The 25,000-nt window shown below is 45.0% G+C and overlaps 1 protein-coding gene across 1 annotated transcript in view; it reads right to left on the minus strand.

The window, feature by feature from the left end:
• Positions 1-25,000, minus strand: part of LOC137309045 (death-associated protein kinase 2-like) — a gene marked incomplete at its 3' end in the record, with an annotated part of 512,905 nt that overhangs the window by 163,229 nt on the left and 324,676 nt on the right. The window contains exons 2-3 of the mRNA XM_067977381.1: positions 20,760-20,880; positions 6,698-6,919 (exon numbers count right to left, since the gene is read on the minus strand). Coding sequence (XP_067833482.1) covers positions 6,698-6,919; positions 20,760-20,818 — 281 coding nt within the window. The remainder of the gene's footprint in view (positions 1-6,697; positions 6,920-20,759; positions 20,881-25,000) is intronic.

The following is a 25,000-nucleotide window of genomic DNA, read 5'->3' on the forward strand; positions in this document are numbered from 1 at the left end:
ATATACTCCACACCCCTCACTGCAACACTCTGATATACCCCACACCCCTCACTGCAACACTCTGATATACCCCACACCCCTCACTGTAACACTCTGATATACCCCACACCCCTCACTGTGACACTCTGATATACCCCACACCCCTCACTGTAACACTCTGATATACCCCACACCCCTCACTGTAACACTCTGATATACCCCACACCCCTCACTGTAACACTCTGATATACCCCACACCCCTCACTGTAACACTCTGATATAACCCACACCCCTCACTGTAACACTCTGATATAACACACACCCCTCACTGTAACACTCTGATATACCCCACACCCCTCACTGTAACACTCTGATATACCCCACACCCCTCACTGTAACACTCTGATATACCCCACACCCCTCACTGTAACACTCTGATATACCCCACACCCCTCACTGTAACACTCTGATATACCCCACACCCCTCACTGTAACACTCTGATATACCCCACACCCCTCACTGTAACACTCTGATATACCCCACACCCCTCACTGTGACACTCTGATATACCCCACACCCCTCACTGTAACACTCTGATATACCCCACACCCCTCACTGTAACACTCTGATATACCCCACACCCCTCACTGTAACACTCTGATATACCCCACACCCCTCACTGTAACACTCCGATATACCCCACACCCCTCACTGTAACACTCTGATATACCCCACACCCCTCACTGTAACACTCTGATATATCCCACACCCCTCACTGTAACACTCTGATATACCTCACACCCCTCACTGCAACACTCTGATATACCCCACACCCCTCACTGTAACACTCTGATATACCCCACACCCCTCACTGTAACACTCTGATATACCCCACACCCCTCACTGTAACACTCTGATATACTCCACACCCCTCACTGTAACACTCTGATATACCCCACACCCCTCACTGTAACACTCTGATATACCCCACACCCCTCACTGTAACACTCTGATATATCCCACACCCCTCACTGTAACACTCTGATATACCCCACACCCCTCACTGTAACACTCTGATATACCCCACACCCTTCACTGTAACACTCTGATATACCCCACACCCCTCACTGTAACACTCTGATATACCCCACACCCCTCACTGTAACACTCTGATATACCCCACACCCCTCACTGTAACACTCTGATATACCCCACACCCCTCACTGTAACACTCTGATATACCCCACACCCCTCACTGTAACACACTGATATACCCCACACCCCTCACTGTAACACTCTGATATATCTCACACCCCTCACTGTAACACTCTGATATACCCAACACCCCTCACTGTAACACTCTGATATATCCCACACCCCTCACTGTAACACTCTGATATACCCAACACCCCTCACTGTAACACTCTGATATACCCAACACCCCTCACTGTAACACTCTGATATATCTCACACCCCTCACTGTAACACTCTGATATACCCAACACCCCTCACTGTAACACTCTGATATACCCAACACCCCTCACTGTAACACTCTGATATATCCCACACCCCTCACTATAACACTCTGATATACCCCACACCCCTCACTGTAACACTCTGATATACCCCACACCCCTCACTGTAACACTCTGATATACCCCACACCCCTCACTGTAACACTCTGATATACCCCACACCCCTGACTGTGACACTCTGATATACCCCACACCCCTCACTGTAACACTCTGATATACCCCACACCCCTCACTGTAACACTCTGATATACCCCACACCCCTCACTGTAACACTCTGATATACCCCACACCCCTCACTGTAACACTCTGATATACCCCACACCCCTCACTGTAACACTCTGATATACCCCACACCCCTGACTGTGACACTCTGATATACCCCACACCCCTCACTGTAACACTCTGATATACCCCACACCCCTGACTGTGACACTCTGATATACCCCACACCCCTCACTGTAACACTCTGATATACCCCACACCCCTCACTGTAACACTCTGATATACCCCACACCCCTCACTGTAACACTCTGATATACCCCACACCCCTCACTGTAACACTCTGATATACCCCACACCCCTCACTGTAACACTCCGATATACCCCACACCCCTCACTGTAACACTCCGATATACCCCACACCCCTCACTGTAACACTCTGATATACCCCACACCCCTCACTGTAACACTCTGATATACCCCACACCCCTCACTGTAACACTCTGATACACCCCACACCCCTCACTGTAACACTCTGATACACCCCACACCCCTCACTGTAACACTCTGATATATCCCACACCCCTCACTGTAACACTCTGATATACCCCACACCCCTCACTGTAACACTCTGATATATCCCTCACGCCCCTCACTGTAACACACTGATACACCCCACACCCCTCACTGTAACACTCTGATATACCCCACACCCCTCACTGTAACACTCTGATATACCCCACACCCCTCACTGTAACACTCTGATATACCCCACACCCCTCACTGTAACACTCTGATATACCCCACAACCCTCACTGTAACACTCTGATATACCCCACACCCCTCACTGTAACACTCTGATATACCCCACACCCCTCACTGTAACACACTGATACACCCCACACCCCTCACTGTAACACTCTGATATACCCCACACCCCTCACTGTAACACTCTGATATACCCCACACCCCTCACTGTAACACTCTGATATACCCCACACCCCTCACTGTAACACTCTGATATACCCCACACCCCTCACTGTAACACTCTGATATACCCCACAACCCTCACTGTAACACTCTGATATACCCCACACCCCTCACTGTAACACTCTGATATACCCCACACCCCTCACTGTAACACACTGATATATCCCTCACGCCCATTGTATTGTGGAGATCCCTCATCCATAGTTCTCAGCTGGGCTTGTCTGCCATTGGCCCTCCCCTTCGGTTGCGGACTCACGGAGAGGTGAACAGAGGCAGAAACTCTCGCTGAGGGTCACTAAACTGGAATGAGCATGGTGAAGACTACACCGGACTGAGAAGCTTCGAATACAGGAGAGCAGTTCAATGCTATTTTAATCATGCAAAACGACCCACTGATGTGGGGCAGGGTGGCGTGTTCGTTATTTTGTATTGTGGCACAAAGACCAGTCGTAGTGACTGATTTACGGGGTCAGATTGTAAATGTTGTTGTGCACTGGGGGAGAAATGAAACAGCTTATCTCTTTGTTTTTGATCTGGTCGCACCAATTACTTTTGTCAGGACGTTTGGAGAGACACGAGTGATGCAGTGGATGGAAGACGCAAAGATTACCCTGCCATAATGGGCAGTGCAAGGCACAGCTCGAATGGACTCTCCTCAGCAACGCTGGGACTGACCGACGGCCGAGATAATATGCACGGCTCGACTCAGATCCGTTACAAACAACACGCAATATTCCTGAAGCTGCGCCCATCCCAACATGGCAACCACAGGACCGCGTGTGGGTCTCCTACGTCCCACAGTGCTCGGGGGGGGAGGGGTTTAAAGGCTGGAGGTTCCTGGAGAACCAGCACAAAACACAAACTGTTTCTCCAGAAGCGTAGCTGAATTTGACGGGTCGGGGTCCTTCCAGCGACCCAGGCCCCGTGCCTCGTTCCCTGAACCTGCCGCACAAAACGTCCCCGGACTCTCCACCGCACATGGGACGGGCTGAGGGTGCGCAACTCACAGTCAGGCTTCGCCCCAGGCCTGCCCCCGCTAGGCCTCTCATGGAGATTCAGCACCACGGAGTTTGAGGAGAAGCAGAGCCCGTGTCTTGGCCCAGTCTGACACCTGTGTTGCAAGGCCGGTTCGAAGTGGCTTTGGAACTGTCGGTTTGAAGCAAGGAGCAACCGGCTTTTTAAAGCAGGTGTCAGCTGTGGCTCCGTCAGTAGCTCTCTCTCTCTCTCTCTCTCTCACACGTCTGAAGGTCGAGGGTTCGAGCCCCCACTCCAGAGACTTGAGCCCGTAATCCAGGCCGACACTCCCGGTGCCAGTACTGAGGGAGTGCCACACTGTCGGAGGGTCAGTACTGAGGGAGCGCCGCACTGTCGGAGGGTCAGTACTGAGGGAGCGCCGCACTGTCGGAGGGTCAGTACTGAGGGAGCGCTGCACTGTCGGAGGGTCGGTACTGAGGGAGTGCCGCACTGTCGGAGGGTCAGTACTGAGGGAGCGCCGCACTGTCGGAGGGTCAGTACTGAGGGAGCGCCGCACTGTCGGAGGGTCGGTACTGAGGGAGTGCCGCACTGTCGGAGGGTCAGTACTGAGGGAGTGCCGCACTGTCGGAGGGTCAGTACTGAGGGAGTGCCGCACTGTCGGAGGGTCAGTACTGAGGGAGCGCCGCACTGTCAGAGGTGCCAGTACTGAGGGAGCGCTGCACTGTCAGAGGGTCAGTACTGAGGGAGCGCTGCACTGTCGGAGGGTCAGTACTGAGGGAGCGCCGCACTGTCGGAGGGGCCAGTACTGAGGGAGTGCCGCACTGTCGGAGGGTCAGTACTGAGGGAGCGCCGCACTGTCGGAGGGTCAGTACTGAGGGAGCGCCGCACTGTCGGAGGGTCGGTACTGAGGGAGCGCTGCACTGTCGGAGGGTCAGTACTGAGGGAGCGCCGCACTGTCGGAGGGTCAGTACTGAGGGAGCGCCGCACTGTCGGAGGGTCAGTACTGAGGGAGCGCCGCACTGTCGGAGGGTCAGTACTGAGGGAGCGCCGCACTGTCGGAGGGTCGGTACTGAGGGAGCGCCGCACTGTCGGAGGCGCCGTCTTTCGTTAATCCGAGGGCCCCGTCTCAGGTGGATGCAAACGCCCCCACGGCCACTATTGGAAGAAGAGCAGGGGGGAGTTCTCCCCGGTGTCCTGGGGGCCGATATTTGCCCCTCAATCACTGATAAACGCAGGGAGTTGGATGGCTGTTAGCTTCGAACTCTGGAGGGCCTGTCTCAGAGTCGGCGATGTTGCCTCGAGTCAGGGTGTTCAGGAGAAACCAGCCAGCCCCTCGTTCAGTCAGGCTGGAGTTGTGATCGGGCCGCGGGGAACGAAGGGCGAGGTTTCGAGGTGGCTCCGATGGTCATCCTGCCCCCCCCCTGCACCAGCTGCAAGGCCTTCTCTCACTCTACCTTCTCCCCTCCCCTGAAGGCGTTGCTTCTTCCGCAGGTGGCAGGTCCCCTCGCCCGCGGGGCCGTGCCACGGTGGGCAGGCAGCGAGTGTGGGCGGGCTATTCCACTGCAGAGGCCTCGCAGCGGATCCCGTGCTCTCGGTTCATCCAATCCCACTGCAAAAGGAGGAGGCCACTCGGCCCATCGTGCCTGTGCCGGCTCACTGGATAGGGATCGGGAGCAGGGCCCACTGGATAGGGATCGGGATCTGGACCCACTGGATAGGGATCAGGATCTGGACCCACTGGATAGGGATGGGGAGCAGGACCCACTGGATAGGGATCAGGATCTGGACCCACTGGATAGGGATGGGGAGCAGGACCCACTGGATAGGGATGGGGAGCAGGACCCACTGGATAGGGATTGTGGGCAGGAGCCCCCCGACTGACTCCACCCCTCCCTCAGTTTAAATACAGCGGGAGGTGAGACCGGCCGACTCGGCTCAGACTGGGTCTGTGCCGGACTCAGTGTTTCACCACCTGTTTCACTCGGTTCATGTGAGGCCCTGGTGTTTGTCCTCATTCACGGTTTGGGACAGTGAGGGGCAGTGTCAGTCATCTGCTCAGGAGCTATTTGAGAATCAGAGACCTTCGGTCTAGACTACTCCCACACCCACCGACTGGATCACTGAGAAACCCATCCCTTCATCTCACATCCTGTTCACAACTGAGCTGATAACTCACTCATTTTTGTACTTCCTCTCCCCTCCTCCCCCTTCCCTCACCTCCCCTCTCCCCTCCCCTCTCCCCTCCCCTCCGCACCCCACATTTCCCCTCCCCTCCCCTCTGCACCTCACCTCTCTCTCCTCCCCTCCCCTTCCCTCCTCTCCAATCTCCTCCCCTACTCCTCTCCTCCCCTCCCCATCTCTCCTCCTCTCTCCTCCCATCTCCTCCCCACCATCTCCCCTCTCTCTTCTCTCCCGTCCTCTCCCCTCTCTCTCCTCTCTCCTCCCCTTCCCTCCCCTCCCCTCCTCTCCTCTTTTCTCTCTCCTCCCCTCACTATCTCTCCTCTCTCCTCCCCTCCACTCCCCCTCTCCCTCTCCCCTCTATCCCCTCCCCTCCCGTTGGCCCCTGATTGTGCCAAGCTTTCGCCAGTGTCACCGAGTGGGATTCAGTGTTGGAACATTCTACGCTTCTATCCCAACCCGAGTGAAGGGAGTGAGGTGGTGATTGGCATGGAGCAGAAAGGGACGGTGCCAGTGACCCTGGGCACTGGGTGTATTGGCCTTTGCTCTCTGGTGCCAGTGACCCTGGGCACTGGGTGTATTGGCCTTGACTCTCTGGTGCCAGTGACCCTGGGCACTGGGTGTATTCGCCTTTACTCTCTGGTGCCAGTGACCCTGGGCACTGGGTGTATTGGCCTTGACTCTCTGGTACCAGTGACCCTGGGCACTGGGTGTATTGGCCTTGACTCTCTGGTGCCAGTGACCCTGGGCACTGGGTGTATTCGCCTTTACTCTCTGGTGCCAGTGACCCTGGGCACTGGGTGTAACGGCCTTTACTCACAGTTCCAGGATTAGCACCATGTCGGTTCTGCTCTCGAAGACATCGTAAAGGGCGATAACGTTCGGATGCTGCACTTCCCGCATGATGTTCACCTCCCGATCGATCTGCTCACGCTCCAGCCCCCAACAGCTGGTCTTTGACCGTCGCAGTTTGATGAACTTGGCAGCAAAAGGGTCTCGGGTGGTCTTCATGAGGCATCTCCTCACAATCCCAAAGTGACCACTGGAGAGAACAAGGGAAATGTCAGAACTACAGAGTCACAACTTTAGATACAGAGTGAAGCTCCCTCTACACTGTCCTGTCAAACACTCCCAGGGCAGGTACAGGGTTAGATACAGAGTAAAGCTCCCTCTACACTGTCCCATCAAACACTCCCAGGGCAGGTACAGGGTTAGATACAGAGTAAAGCTCCCTCTACACTGTCCCGTCAAACACTCCCAGGGCAGGTACAGGGTTAGATACAGAGTAAAGCTCCCTCTACACTGTCCCATCAAACACTCCCAGGGCAGGTACAGCACGGGTTAGATACAGAGTAAAGCTTCCTCTACACTGTCCCATCCAATGTATTGGGACGTCCTAAGCTTCTTTCTTTTCCATAGATGGATTGGAGAAGTGGCCAATGAGGAGACCTCCTGTGCGTCACTCCCACAGTCTGTTAGTCGGGATACTCCGTGAGTGTATTAAGAAACCAGAGGAATAGTGAACATGTACAGTGCAGACCAGTAGCACGTCAGCAAGGTATACGAGAGGAAGAGAAGGAGGTCGATATTCAGACTCCCTCCTGGCCGTAACACCGGGCGTTACAGATTGGTCTATTACATAAAGAGGCAGTATTTCGCTCCATTATAAAATCCAGTTGACAGTGTGATATAAAATCCAGTTCACAGAGTGATATAAAATCCAGTTCAGAGAGTGATAAAAAATCCAGTTCACAGAGTGATATAAAATCCAGTTCACAGACTGATATAAAATCCAGTTCACAGAGTGATATAAAATCCAGTTCACAGAGTGATATAAAATCCAGTTCAGAGAGTGATAAAAAATCCAGTTCACAGAGTGATATAAAATCCAGTTCACAGAGTGATATAAAATCCAGTTCACAGAGTGATATAAAATCCAGTTCAGAGAGTGATAAAAAATCCAGTTCACAGAGTGATATAAAATCCAGTTCACAGAGTGATAAAAAATCCAGTTCACAGAGTGATATAAAATCCAGTTCACAGTGTGATATAAAATCCAGTTCACAGAGTGATATAAAATCCAGTTCACAGTGTGATATAAAATCCAGTTCACAGAGTCATAAAAAATCCAGTTAACAGAGTGATATAAAATCCAGTTCACAGAGTGATATAAAATCCAGTTCACAGTGTGATATAAAATCCAGTTCACAGAGTGATATAAAATCCAGTTCACAGAGTGATATAAAATCCAGTTCAGAGTGTGATATAAAATCCAGTTCACACAGTGATATAAAATCCAGTTCACAGAGTGATAAAAAATCCAGTTCACAGAGTGATACAAAATCCAGTTCAGAGTGTGATATAAAATCCAGTTCACACAGTGATATAAAATCCAGTTCACAGAGTGATAAAAAATCCAGTTCACAGAGTGATATAAAATCCAGTTCAGAGTGTGATATAAAATCCGGTTCAGAGAGTGATATAAAATCCAGTTCACAGAGTGATATAAAATCCAGTTCACAGTGTGACATAAAATCCAGTTCACAGAGTGATATAAAATCCAGTTCACAGAGTGATATAAAATCCAGTTCACAGCGTGACATAAAATCCAGTTCACAGAGTGATATAAAATCCAGTTCACAGAGTGATATAAAATCCAATTCACAGAGTGATATAAAATCCAGTTCACAGAGTGATAAAAAATCCAGTTCACAGAGTGATATAAAATCCAGTTCACAGTGTGACATAAAATCCAGTTCACAGAGTGATAAAAAATCCAGTTCACAGTGTGATATAAAATCCAGTTCACAGAGTGATATAAAATCCAGTTCACAGAGTGATATAAAATCCAGTACACAGAGTGACATAAAATCCAGTTCACAGAGTGATATAAAATCCACTACACAGAGTGACATAAAATCCAGTTCACAGAGTGACATAAAATCCAGTTCAGAGTGTGATATAAAATCCAGTTCACAGAGTGACATAAAATCCAGTTCACAGCGTGACATAAAATCCAGTTCACAGAGTGATATAAAATCCAGTTCACAGAGTGATATAAAATCCAATTCACAGAGTGATATAAAATCCAGTTCACAGAGTGATAAAAAATCCAGTTCACAGAGTGATATAAAATCCAGTTCTCAGAGTGATATAAAATCCAGTTCACAGAGTGACATAAAATCCAGTTCACAGAGTGATATAAAATCCAATTCACAGAGTGATAAAAAATCCAATTCACAGAGTGATAAAAAATCCAGTTCACAGAGTGATATAAAATCCAATTCACAGAGTGATATAAAATCCAGTTCACAGAGTGATAAAAAATCCAATTCAAAGAGTGAAATAAAATCCAGTTCACAGAGTGATATAAAATCCAATTCACAGAGTGATATAAAATCCAGTTCAGAGAGTGATAAAAAATCCAGTTCACAGAGTGATATAAAATCCAGTTCACAGAGTGATATAAAATCCAGTTCACAGAGTGATATAAAATCCAATTCACAGAGTGATATAAAATCCAGTTCAGAGAGTGATAAAAAATCCAGTTCAAAGAGTGATATAAAATCCAGTTCAGAGAGTGATATAAAATCCAGTTCACAGAGTGATATAAAATCCAGTTCAGAGAGTGACATAAAATCCAGTTCACAGAGTGATATAAAATCCAATTCACAGAATGATAAAAAAATCCAGTTCACAGTTTGAAATAAAATCCAGTTCACAGAGTGATATAAAATCCAGTTCACAGAGTGTGATATAAAATCCAGTTCACAGAGTGATATAAAATTCAGTTCACAGAGTGATATAAAATCCAGTTCACAGAGTGATATAAAATCCAGTTCGCAGAGTGATATAAAATCCAGTTCACAGAGTGATATAAAATCCAGTTCACAGAGTGATATAAAATCCAGTTCACAGAGTGATATAAAATCCAGTTCACAGAGTGATATAAAATCCAGTTCACAGAGTGATATAAAATCCAGTTCACAGAGTGATACAAAATCCAGTTCACAGAGTGACATAAAATCCAGTTCACAGGGTGATATAAAATCCAGTTCAGAGAGTGATAAAAAATCCAGTTCACAGAGTGATATAAAATCCAGTTCAGAGAGTGATATAAAATCCAGTTCACAGAGTGATATAAAATCCAGTTCAGAGAGTGATATAAAATCCAATTCACAGAGTGATAAAAAAATCCAGTTCACAGTTTGAAATAAAATCCAGTTCACAGAGTGATATAAAATCCAGTTCACAGAGTGATATAAAATCCAGTTCACAGAGTGATATAAAATCCAGTTCACAGAGTGATATAAAATCCAGTTCACAGAGTGATATAAAATCCAGTTCAGAGAGTGATATAAAATCCAGTTCACAGAGTGACATAAAATCCAGTTCAGAGAATGACATAAAATCCAGTTCAGAGAGTGACATAAAATCCAGTTCAAAGTGTGATATAAAATCCAGTTCACAGAGTGATATAAAATCCAGTTCACAGAGTGATATAAAATCCAGTTCACAGAGTGATATAAAATCCAGTTCACAGAGTGATATAAAATCCAGGTCAGAGTGTGACATAAAATCCAGTTCAAAGTGTGATATAAAATCCAGTTCACAGAGTGATATAAAATCCAGTTCACAGAGTGATATAAAATCCAGGTCAGAGTGTGATATAAAATCCAGTTCACAGAGTGATATAAAATCCATTTCACAGAATGTTATAAAATCCAGTTCACAGTTTGATATAAAATTCAGTTCACAGAGTGATATAAAATCCAGTTCACAGACTGACATAAAATCCAGTTCACAGAGTGATATAAAATCCAGTTCATAGAGTGTGATATAAAATCCAGTTCACATTTTGATATAAAATCCAGTTCACAGTTTGATATAAAATCCAGTTCACAGAGTGATATAAAATCCAGTTCACAGAGTGATATAAAATCCAATTCACAGAGTGATATAAAATCCAGTTCAGAGAGTGATAAAAAATCCAGTTCAAAGAGTGATATAAAATCCAGTTCAGAGAGTGATATAAAATCCAGTTCACAGAGTGACATAAAATCCAGTTCACAGAGTGATATAAAATCCAGTTCACAGAGTGATATAAAATCCAGTTCATAGAGTGTGATATAAAATCCAGTTCACATTTTGATATAAAATCCAGTTCACAGTTTGATATAAAATCCAGTTCAGAGAGTGATATAAAATCCAGTTCACAGAGTGACATAAAATCCAGTTCACAGAGTGACATAAAATCCAGTTCACAGAGTGACATAAAATCCAGTTCACAGAGTGATATAAAATCCGGTTCAGAGTGTGATATAAAATCCAGTTCACAGAGTGATATAAAATCCAGTTCACAGAGTGACATAAAATCCAGTTCACAGTGTGATATAAAATCCAGTTCACAGAGTGACATAAAATCCAGTTCACAGAGTGACATAAAATCCAGTTCATAGAGTGATATAAAATCCAGTTCACAGAGTGATATAAAATCCAGTTCACAGAGTGATATAAAATCCAGTTCACAGAGTGATATAAAATCCAGTTCACAGAGTGATATAAAATCCAGTTCACAGAGTGATATAAAATCCAGTTCACAGAGTGATATAAAATCCAGTTCACAGAGTGACATAAAATCCAGTTCATAGAGTGATATAAAATCCAGTTCACAGAGTGATATAAAATCCAGTTCACAGTTTGATATAAAATCCAGTTCATAGAGTGTGATATAAAATCCAGTTCACAGAGTGATATAAAATCCAGTTCACAGAGTGATATAAAATCCAGTTCACAGAGTGATATAAAATCCAGTTCAAAGAGTGATATAAAATCCAGTTCACAGAGTGATATAAAATCCAGTTCACAGAGTGATATAAAATCCAGTTCAAAGAGTGATATAAAATCCAGTTCACAGAGTGATATAAAATCCAGTTCACAGAGTGATAAAAAATCCAGTTCACAGAATGTTATAAAATCCAGTTCACAGAGTGATATAAAATCCAGTTCAAAGAGTGATATAAAATCCAGTTCACAGCGTGACATAAAATCCAGTTCACAGAGTGATATAAAATCCAGTTCACAGAGTGATATAAAATCCAGTTCACACAGTGATATAAAATCCAGTTCACAGAGTGATAAAAAAATCCAGTTCACAGAGTGATATAAAATCCAGTTCACAGTTTGATATAAAATCCAGTTCACAGAATGTTATAAAATCCAGTTCACAGTTTGATATAAAATCCAGTTCACAGAGTGATATAAAATCCAGTTCAGAGTGTGATATACAATCCAGTTCACAGAGTGTGATATAAAATCCAGTTGAGAGAGTGATATAAAATCCAGTTCACAGAGTGACATAAAATCCAGTTGAGAGAGTGATATAAAATCCAGTTCACAGAGTGACATAAAATCCAGTTCACAGAGTGACATAAAATCCAGTTCACAGAATGTTATAAAATCCAGTTCACAGAGTGATATAAAATCCAGTTCACAGAGTGATATAAAATCCAGTTCACAGTTTTAATAAAATCCAGTTCACAGAGTGATATAAAATCCAGTTGAGAGAGTGACATAAAATCCAGTTCACAGTGTGATATAAAATCCAGTTCACAGAGTGACATACAATCCAGTTCACAGAGTGACATAAAATCCAGTTCATAGAGTGATATAAAATCCAGTTCACAGAGTGATATAAAATCCAGTTCACAGAGTGACATAAAATCCAGTTCAGAGAGTGATATAAAATCCAGTTCACAGAGTGATATAAAATCCAGTTCACAGAGTGATATAAAATCCAGTTCACAGCGTGATATAAAATCCAGTTGAGAGAGTGATATAAAATCCAGTTCACAGAGTGATATAAAATCCAGTTGAGAGAGTAAAATAAAATCCAGTTCAGAGAGTGATATAAAATCCAGTTCACAGAGTGATATAAAATCCAGTTCAGAGAGTGATATAAAATCCAGTTCACAGAGTGATATAAAATCCAGTTCACAGAGTGATATAAAATCCAGTTCACAGAGTGATATAAAATCCAGTTCACAGAGTGACATAAAATCCAGTTCAGAGAGTGATATAAAATCCAGTTCAGAGTGTGGCATAAAATCCAGTTCACAGAGTGACATAAAATCCAGTTCACAGACTGATATAAAATCCAGTTCAGAGAGTGATATAAAATCCAGTTCACAGAGTGATATAAAATCCAGTTCACAGAGTGATATAAAATCCAGTTCAGAGAGTGATATAAAATCCAGTTCACAGAGTGATATAAAATCCAGTTCACAGAGTGACATAAAATCCAGTTCAGAGAGTGATATAAAATCCAGTTCACAGAGTGATATAAAATCCAGTTCACATTTTGACATAAAATCCAGTTCACAGAGTGATATAAAATCCAGTTCAGAGAGTGATATAAAATCCAGTTCACAGAGTGATATAAAATCCAGTTGAGAGAGTGATATAAAATCCAGTTCACAGAGTGATATAAAATCCAGTTCAGAGAGTGATATAAAATCCAGTTCACAGTGTGATATAAAATCCAGTTCAGAGAGTGATATAAAATCCAGTTCAGAGTGTGGCATAAAATCCAGTTCAGAGTGATATAAAATCCAGTTCACAGAGTGATATAAAATCCAGTTCAGAGTGTGGCATAAAATCCAGTTCACAGAGTGACATAAAAACGAGTTCACAGACTGATATAAAATCCAGTTCAGAGAGTGACATAAAATCCAGTTCACAGAGTGACATAAAAACGAGTTCACGGAGTGATATAAAATCCAGTTCTCAGACTGATATAAAATCCAGTTCAGAGAGTGATATAAAATCCAGTTCAGAGTGTGGCATAAAATCCGGTTCAGAGAGTGATATAAAATCCAGTTCTCAGAATGATATAAAATCCAGTTCTCATTTTGATAAAAAATCCAGTTGACAGAATGTTATAAAATCAAGTTCACAGAGTGATATAAAATCCAGTTCACAGTTTGAGATAAAATCCAGTTCACAGAATGTTATAAAATGCAGTTCACAGAGTGATATAAAATGCAGTTGACAGTGTGATATAAAATCCAGTTCAGAGAGTGATATAAAATCCAGTTCAGAGAGTGATATAAAATCCAGTTCACAGAGTGATATAAAATCCAGTTCAGAGAGTGACATAAAATCCAGTTCACAGAGTGACATAAAATCCAGTTCACAGCGTGATATAAAATCCAGTTCACAGAGTGATATAAAATCCAGTTCACAGCGTGATATAAAATCCAGTTCAGAGTGTGGCATAAAATCCAGTTCACAGAGTGATATAAAATCCAGTTCAAAGAGTGACATAAAATCCAGTTCAGAGTGTGATATAAAATCGAGTTCACAGAGTGATATAAAATCCAGTTCACAGAGTGACATAAAATCCAGTTCACAGAGTGATATAAAATCCAGTTCAGAGTGTGGCATAAAATCCAGTTCAGAGAGTGATATAAAATCCAGTTCACAGACTGATATAAAATCCAGTTCAGAGAGTGACATAAAATCCAGTTCACAGAGTGACATAAAAGCGAGTTCACAGAGTGATATAAAATCAAGTTCAGAGTGTGACATAAAATCCAGTTCAGAGAGTGACATAAAATCCAGTTCACAGAGTGAGATAAAAACGAGTTCACAGAGTGACATAAAATCCAGTTCAGAGAGTGACATAAAATCCAGTTCAGAGAGTGACATAAAATCCGATTCACAGAGTGATATAAAATCCAGTTCAGAGAGTGACATAAAATCCAGTTCACAGAGTGATATAAAATCCAGTTCAGAGAGTGACATAAAATCCGATTCACAGAGTGATATAAAATCCAGTTCTCATTTTGATAAAAAATCCAGTTCACAGTTTGATAAAAAATCCAGTTCACCGAGTGGTATAAAATCCAGTTCACAGTTAGATAAAAAATCCAGTTCACATTGTGATATAAAATCCAGTTCAAAGTGTGATATAAAATCCAGTTCACAGAGTGATGTAAAATCCAGTTCAAAGTGTGATATAAAATCCAGTTCAAAGTGTGATATAAAATCCGGTTCACAGTGTGATATAAAATCCAGTTCAAAGTGTGATATAAAATCCAGTTCACAGTGTGATATAAAATCCAGTTCAAAGTGTGATATAAAATCCGGTTCACAGTGTGATATAAAATCCAGTTCAAAGTGTGATATAAAATCCGGTTCACAGTGTGATATAAAATCCAGTTCAAAGTGTGATATAAAATCCAGTTCAAAGTGTGATATAAAATCCGGTTCACAGTGTGATATAAAATCCAGTTCAAAGTGTGATATAAAATCCGGTTCACAGTGTGATATAAAATCCAGTTCAAAGTGTGATATAAAATCCAGTTCACAGTGTGATATAAAATCCAGTTCACAGTGTGATATAAAATCCAGTTCAAAGTGTGATATAAAATCCAGTTCACAGTGTGATATAAAATCCAGTTCAAAGTGTGATATAAAATCCAGTTCACAGTGTGATATAAAATCCAGTTCACAGTGTGATATAAAATCCAGTTCAAAGTGTGATATAAAATCCAGTTCACAGTGTGATATAAAATCCAGTTCAAAATGTGATATAAAATCCAGTTCACAGTTAGATAAAAAATCCAGTTCACATTGTGATATAAAATCCAGTTCAAAGTGTGATATAAAATCCAGTTCACAGTGTGATATAAAATCCAGTTCAAAGTGTGATATAAAATCCAGTTCACAGTTAGATAAAAAATCCAGTTCACAGAGTGATATAAAATCCGGTTCACAAACTGATATAAAATCCAGTTCACAGTTTGATTAAAAATCCAGTTCACAGAGTGATATAAAATCCAGTTCACACAGTGATGTAAAATCCAGTTCACAGTTTGATATAAAATCCAGTTCACAGAGTGATATAAAATCCGGTTCACAAACTGATATAAAATCCAGTTCACAGTTTGATAAAAAATCCAGTTCACAGAGTGATATAAAATCCAGTTCACAGAGTGATATAAAATCCAGTTCACAGAGTGATATAAAATCCAGTTCACAGAGTGATATAAAATCCAGTTCACAGAGTGATATAAAATCCAGTTCACAGAGTGATATAAAATCCAGTTCACAGTTAAATATAAAATCCAGTTCACAGAGTGATATAAAATCCAGTTCACAGTTAAATATAAAATCCAGTTCACAGTGTGATATAAAATCCCGTTCACAGAGTGACATAAAATCCAATTCACAGTTTGATATAAAATCCAGTTCACAGACTGTTATAATATCCAATTCACAGTGTGACATAAAATCCAGTTCACAGCTAAATATAAAATCCAGTTCACAGACTGTTATAAAATCCAGTTCACAGTGTGATGTAAAATCCAGTTCACAGTGTGATATAAAATCCAGTTCACAGCTAAATATAAAATCCAGTTCACAGACTGTTATAAAATCCAGTTCACAGCTAAATATAAAATCCAGTTCACAAACTGATATAAAATCCAGTTCACAGAGTGATATAAAATCCAGTTCACAGAGTGATATAAAATCCAGTTCACAGAGTGATATAAAATCCAGTTCACAGAGTGATATAAAATCCAGTTCACAGAGTGATATAAAATCCAGTTCACAGAGTGATATAAAATCCAGTTCACAGAGTGATATAAAATCCAGTTCACAGAGTGATATAAAATCCAGTTCACAGTGTGATATAAAATCCAGTTCACAGTGTGATGTAAAATCCAGTTCACAGTGTGATGTAAAATCCAGTTCACAGTGTGATATAAAATCCAGTTCACAGCTAAATATAAAATCCAGTTCACAGACTGTTATAAAATCCAGTTCACAGCTAAATATAAAATCCAGTTCACAAACTGATATAAAATCCAGTTCACAGAGTGATATAAAATCCAGTTCACAGAGTGATATAAAATCCAGTTCACAGAGTGATATAAAATCCAGTTCACAGAGTGATATAAAATCCAGTTCACAGTGTGATATAAAATCCAGTTCACAGTGTGATGTAAAATCCAGTTCACAGTGTGATGTAAAATCCAGTTCACAGTGTGATGTAAAATCCAGTTCACAGAGTGATATAAAATCCAGTTCACAGAGTGATATAAAATCCAGTTCACAGCCTCTGGTCTCCGATCCCTCGAGCTGAGCAGGGGTAAGTAAAAATCGCCCCACATTCCCACTTCTGCTCACTATTCAGGAACCTCCGGCTGGAATTTTATCTGCCTGGACATCAAATGATTTGCTCCAGCTGGAACGCCTCCCACAGTTGAACATCTGTCTTCTCTCGCTTGGGTGGACCCCAAGTTTAGGAAGTGTCAGGGTGGGGCACGGTGTGGGGAATTCTGGGATTTGGGGGGTAAGGGGGAGGTAACCAATTGAGGGGGGAATCGAATTGATGTCGGGGTGCTGGTCAGCATGTAATTAAGAATATTAACCTTCCCCTGTTTGCTACTTTTGTACAGAGAAATGTTAGAATCTTTAAATAACATAATCGGCCCGGTGTGGGATTTTGGAAAGCTTAAACATACCAGGTTGATTCTTCAGTATAACAGATCGAATCGAACCCTGTCTGCCTGACCTCTGATTAATGCAAAGTACATAAGGATTTCTGTTCAGTCCCCCTTTAGTGGCGATATGAACTAAAATGGAACAGGGCGCAGAGCGAATTAACAGTAACTTTATGCAGTTATGGAGAGAGGTATTATGATAGTCATAATCGAGGCAGGAACTATTTTAGATATTTTCACTCAGTACACTAGAGGCAATTGGGTTTGCCGTACAAAATATATTTACTCAAGATAATCAAGGCCAAAAAATGTATTTTACTTCGTTGAGAAATATTCCTTTTGATCACATTAAAAGCACATACTTTTTATTTTATAAGAGGTTTATTCTGAACTTTTTTTTTTATTCGTTCATGGGATGTGGGCATCGCTGGCGAGGCCGGCATTTATCGCCCATCCCTAGTTGCCCTTGAGAAGGAGGTGGTGAGCCGCCTTCTTGAACCGCTGCAGTCCGTGTGGTGAAGGTTCTCCCACAGTGCTGTTAGGAAGGGATTTCCAGGAGTTTGACCCAGCGACAATGAAGGAACGGCCGATATATTTCCAAGTCGGGATGGTGTGTGACTTGGAGGGGAACGTGCAGGTGGTGGTGTTCCCATGTGCCTGCTGCCCTTGTCCTTCTAGGTGGTAGAGGTCGCGGGTTTGGGAGGTGCTGTCGAAGAAGCCTTGGCGAGTTGCTGCAGTGCATCCTGTGGATGGTACACACTGCAGCCACTGTGCGCCGGTGGTGAAGGGAGTGAATGTTTAGGGTGGTGGATGGGGTGCCAATCAAGCGGGCTGCTTTGTCCTGGATGGTGTCGAGCTTCTTGAGTGTTGTTGGAGCTGCACTCATCCAGGCAAGTGGAGAGTATTCCATCACACTCCTGACTTGTGCCTTGTAGATGGTGGAAAGGCTTTGGGGAGTCAGGAGGTGAGTCACTCGCCGCAGAATACCCAGCCTCTGACCTGCTCTTGTAGCCACGGCATTTATGTGGCTGGTCCAGTTAAGTTTCTGGTCAATGGTGACCCCCAGGATGTTGATGGTGGGGGATTCGGCGATGGTAATGCCGTTGAATGTCAAGGGGAGGTGGTTAGACTCTCTCTTGTTGGAGTCTTGCTAACTAAAAATCTGTAGAATGGTTACTGCTTTAATGTACACTCAAAACCTGACGTGGGGCTGATCTGGTGTTGTTCTATTTTTGGTCGCTGAAGTTTACTGAATGGGTCTAATTGCAGATTTTGGAATTCATACATTGCTAACGTCTTTGCCATAAGCATGCTTTATCAAGCAACCCCTAACTTTGGCAAACTAATATTGTTGTAAAATATTTAACTGCACTCGGAGGAACTGATCTCACCCCTGAAATAAATTCAGAATGGTTCTTTCAAATCTGTATCAGGTAAAAATACATCAAGGCTTTGCTAGCTTTTGCACTATAAGGAAAGAAACAGGCAGTACTGATTAATGTAGCTTTACCAAATAAACTAACCATCACACGGAACATCTGATACTGAATGTCAATCAATACTTGTTTTTCAAAGTCTATGAATGTCCTCTTTTTGACAACTGAGACAGTGTGAGAAGCAATTCTATTATGTTTGAAATAATTGACTGAATTCGTAATGGCGACTCGTCAAAATTGATGACAGTTACATGGGTAAGATGGGTATAGAGGGATATGGGCCAAGTGCAGGCAATTGGGACTAGCTTAGTGGTATAAACTGGGCGACATGGACATGTTGGGCCGAAGGGCCTGTTTCCATGTTGTAAACTTCTATGATTCTATGATGCCTTACAAGCAGCCGACTGTTTGGAAAGTGAAATAAGGAATTACAAGAGATAAGTCTGCAGGTCCAGAGAATGATTCCTCATTATAGAATCTTAGCTATTCAGATAGGCTCGTGGACCTTTCTCGGAGAGCGTCTGGAATGTGTTGCAGCTTTGGTGGGTGCTCACTCTCTGCTTCGAGAGGGAGTCCCAACTGGGTCAGAGGTCGCATCATCGAGAAGGGAAGTCTCTTTCTAGATAACACTTGGTCCGTGTGATCTCCTGGACTGGGTGCGATCGCTGGAGGGAGGGGGTCAGAGAGGAATTTTCTTCCCTTATTGGCCCTTCGTTTTTTCTGGCTTTTTTGCCTCTGCGGGGGTGGGGGTGAGATGGGGGAGTGGGGGTTGGAGGGAAAGGGGTGAACTCTGGCTAACCGTTAGCAGTGTACCGACATAATGTACTTTAAAAAAAAAGTTGTTTTGCAAAGTCATTTCTTCCGGCAAACTGGTTTCTCGATAATTAATGAAACAGTTCGGAAAAGTGACACTGGTAAAATTCGGTCTGGTACATAATTCAGCCACCATCTACAAGGCACAAGTCAGGAGTGTGATGGAACACTCTCCACTTGCCTGGATGAGTGCAGCTCCAACAACACTCAAGAAGCTCGACACCATCCAGGACAAAGCAGCCCGCTTGATTGGCACCCCATCCACCACCTTAAATATTCACTCCCTTCACCACCGGCGCACTGTGGCTGCAGTGTGGACCATCCACAGGATGCACTGCAGCAACTCGCCAAGGCTTCTTCAACAGCACCTCCCAAACCCGCGACCTCTACCACCTAGAAGGACAAGAGCAGCAGGCACATGGGAACAACACCACCTGCACGTTCCCCTCCAAGTAACACACCATCCCGACTTGGAAATATATCGCCGTTCCTTCATCGTCGCTGGGTCAAAATCCTGGAACTCCCTTCCTAACAGCACTGTGGGAGAACCGTCACCACACGGACTGCAGCGGTTCAAGAAGGCGGCTCACCACCACCTTCTCGAGGGCAATTAGGGATGGGCAATAAATGCCGGCCTCGCCAGCGACGCCCACATCCCATGAACGAATAATAAAAAAAAGCTGGCTTTCAATGATTCTTTTCAGTTCTCTGTTTCTTTCCTTAATGCGCAAGAGACAATTCGATGCTCAGAATGAATTACGGCCAGAAGCTGTACACAGATCCCATGCTAAAATAGTCAACCAAAATTGAATTCCAATAAATTTACTGGAGCATGAGCAATGTCACTGTGCGTCTTCTTGCTTGGGAGGGGTAAATGTTCACATTAAATTGAATTCATTCGATTTTAAATGAACACCTGTAATCCAATGTGGTGAGATAGTGAGTGACTTTGTTATGGGACACCCCATACCATCAGGGCACTGAGCTGTAACGCTGGTAAGACGGATTCTGACTTTATGGGGGTTCCCCCCGATTGATAGCGAGAGATTACTGACTGCCTGTAATGCTGCTTTCACCCTTACACACACACACACACACACACACAAAAACACACACTAACCTGCCCAGAGTTTCTCCGAATTCATATAGATCCTCCATGTTCTGAAGGTTGACAGCCATTGTTGAAAGATCACACAGGGACGTCCAGCTCTACACCATGACTGTGTAGAGACACCCCGCACCTACAGGAAATACCAGGTCAAACAAAAGGCTTTCACATTATTTCCTCTCCCATCGGCTCGAGAGTTCAGATCTCACACTCGGCCGGTCACTCCTCGTCACTCGAACGACAGAGGGTTACAGACACCGAGAGTTAAACAGGGCGAATCCAAGCAAACGATCTGAATCTGTCAAACCCCTTCCCATTCACCCCCACTATACAGAATCCCAATGGACCAAACCCCTTCCCATTCACCCCCACTATACAGAATCCCAATGGACCAAACCCCTTCCCATTCACTCCCACTGTACAGAATCCCAATGGACCAAACCCCTTCCCATTCACTCCCACTGTACAGAATTCCAATGGACCAAACCCCTTCCCATTCACCCCCACTATACAGAATCCCAATGGACCAAACCCCTTCCCATTCACTCTCATTGTACAGAATCCCAATGGACCAAACCCCTTCCCATTCACTCCCACTGTACAGAATCCCAATGGACCAAACCCCTTCCCATTCACTCCCACTGTACAGAATCCCAATGGACCAAACCCCTTCCCATTCACTCCCACTGTACAGAATCCCAATGGACCAAACCCCTTCCCATTCACTCTCATTGTACAGAATCCCAATGGACCAAACCCCTTCCCATTCACTCCCACTGTACAGAATCCCAATGGACCAAACCCCTTCCCATTCACTCCCACTGTACAGAATCCCAATGGACCAAACCCCTTCCCATTCACTCCCACTATACAGAATCCCAATGGACCAAACCCCTTCCCATTCACTCCCATTGTACAGAATCCCAATGGACCAAACCCCTTCCCATTCACTCCCATTGTACAGAATCCCACCCCACTCCACGGGTATTTTTATGGTTCGATGCTTTGTTCTGGACTTTGCGTCCCCTTTTCCTGTCCTGAACTCTCACTGCGATGGTCTCTAATTGTTAAGCGACGGACAAGAGTCTATTGGAGGGAGCCCTCGGGAACGAGCGGCCTATCACAGGATTAAAAGCCGCCCTCCTCGATAAATTGGTGATAATTTCATCCAGGAGGCAACAGTCTGCAGACTGGCCTACTGCCCGGCCATGAAACCCTTCATAACCCTACACTGGCACCTTACGGGTCCTGACTGGCGGAACAGGCTCGAGGGGCTGAATGGCCTCCTCCTGTTCCTAGGTTGCTCTGTCTGCATGGCGTTAAGCCAGGGTTGGACCCCTTGTATCTGCCTCAGGGTATGTGGCCGATAATCCCCCCTCTCACCCCCATTCTTTGCACCCTTTTGGTCCCTCCCATCACTCCCGCACTGGCTCAGAGGTTTCGGGGGGGTGTTTCAGGTTGCAGTTGTTGTGAACCGCAAAACAGGAAAGGAACAGTCACGGAAACAAACTGAGAGAAGCGAAAAAAATCAAGAAACCGGCCGGAAACAATGCAATCCCTTCTTTCTCTGTTGAGATAAGGGAGCCATTTTGAGGAACAGCCTTCCCCCCCCCCACTCCCCCCCAATCTTGTGACCCAGTGGTACGACCCTGTTCCAGCCCGGCCAGAGCCAAGGGCAGCCCAGGGTCCCGACGCCCACCCTCTTCGCCCAGCGTGGTACTGAGCCAAACAGAAGTTTCCGTGTCCCCATCTCCCGGTCCGTGCTGAATTAGCAGTAGGGTCGCGGCAGGCCGGCCTCCGTGCCCCTGAGCTGGGGACGGGCCTAATCACCTCCTGGCTCCCTGCTCCTGCTCCCATTGTGCCTGGGTGTTGGGGCCCAGGGCGGGTTTGTGTTAGGCGGCGAGGCCCCGTGTGGTCGAATAGCCGACCGCCGCTCACTGATAAGCCTCGCGCGGGAACAATGCTCACTATCCCAGCGAGGAGACGGCCCCCTTCAGGAGAGGGAGGGGCAGCAATTAAATTAAAACACAAAGCTCCCCTCCCCTCTCTTTCCTCCCCCTCCCCCCACCCGGCCCAGGAGTTGACTGACACTTGACTTTAACTGTCCGGTGATGCTGCTCGTCTTGCTCTGCACCTCACACACAGGAAACCCAGCCCGCCACCGAGCTGAACAGGAAACCCGAGAGGCCACACGGCTGTGTGAGGGGCGACCGCCCTCCAGAGAGCGAGGAGCACGGGCCCCCCAGGCCCCCGCAGACAGCCTGCCAGGTGATGGGAAATTGCTTCACAGTCAGTGGGTGAAACCCGAGACTCTGAACACCCGGGGTGTGAAAGTCAGCCGTGGCTCAGTTGCAGCAATCTCGCAAAGCCACAAACACACTCACACACACTCACACTCACACACACACAATCACACTCACACTCACAGACACACACTCACACACGCACACTCACAGATACACACTCACACTCACACACTCACAGACACACACACACTCACACTCACAGATACACTCACAGACACTCACAGACACACACTCACACTCACAGACACACACTCACACTCACAGACACACACTCACATACACTCACAGACACACACTCACACTCACAGACACACACTCACAGACACACACTCACACTCACACTCACAGACACACACTCACAGACACACACTCACACTCACAGACACACACTCACACTCACAGACACACACTCACAGACACTCACAGACACAAACTCACACTCACAGACACACACTCACACTCACAGACACACACTCACAGACACTCACAGACACACACTCACACTCACAGACACACACTCACACTCACAGACACACACTCACAGACACTCACAGACACACACTCACACTCACAGACACACACTCACACTCACAGACACTCACAGACACACACTCACACTCACAGACACACACTCACAGACACACACTCACACTCACAGACACACACTCACAGACACACACTCACAGACACACACTCACAGACACTCACAGACACACACTCACACTCTCACACACTCACTCACACTCTCACACACACACACTCACACTCACAGACACACACTCACACACTCACAGATACACACTCACAGATACACACTCACACTCGCAGACACTCACAGACACACACTCACACACTCACAGATATACACTCACACTCACACACTCACAGACACTCACACACACTCACAGACACACACTCACACACTCACACTCACAGACACACAGACACTCACACACACTCACAGACACACACTCACACACTCACACTCACACACTCACAGACACTCACACACACTCACAGACACACACTCACACACTCACACTCACAGACACACAGACACTCACACACACTCACAGACACACACTCACACACACTCACACTCACAGACACTCACAGACACTCACAGACACACACTCACACACTCACACTCACAGATACACACTCACACTCACAGACACTCACAGACACACACTCACACACTCACACTCACAGATACACACTCACACTCACACACTCACAGACACTCACACACACTCACAGACACACACTCACACTCACACACACTCACAGACACTCACTCACACTCACAGACACTCACACTCACACACACTCACACACTCACAGACACACACTCACACTCACACACACTCACACACACACTCACACACACACACTCACACACACACTCACACACAGACAGACACACTCACATACACACTGACACACAGACACACACACTCACAGACACACACTCACACAGACACACACTCACACTCACACACTCACATGCACACACACTCACACACACACTCACACACACACACAATCACACGCACACACAATCACACACACACTCACAATCACACACACACACACACTCACACAGACACACACTCACACTCACACACTCACATGCACACACACTCACACACACACTGACACACACACACACACACACAATCACACACACACACAATCACACACACACACACACTCACACAGACACACACTCACACTCACACACTCACATGCACACACACTCACACACACACTGACACACACACACACACACACAATCACACACACACACACTCACACACACACACACAGACATACACACACACACTGACACACACACACTCACACACAATCACACACACACACAATCACACACACACACACACTCACACAGACACACACACTCACACACACACAATCACACACACA

The sequence above is a fragment of the Heptranchias perlo genome, unplaced genomic scaffold (assembly GCF_035084215.1).
Source record: "Heptranchias perlo isolate sHepPer1 unplaced genomic scaffold, sHepPer1.hap1 HAP1_SCAFFOLD_146, whole genome shotgun sequence".
Classification (NCBI taxonomy): Eukaryota; Metazoa; Chordata; class Chondrichthyes; order Hexanchiformes; family Hexanchidae; genus Heptranchias; species Heptranchias perlo.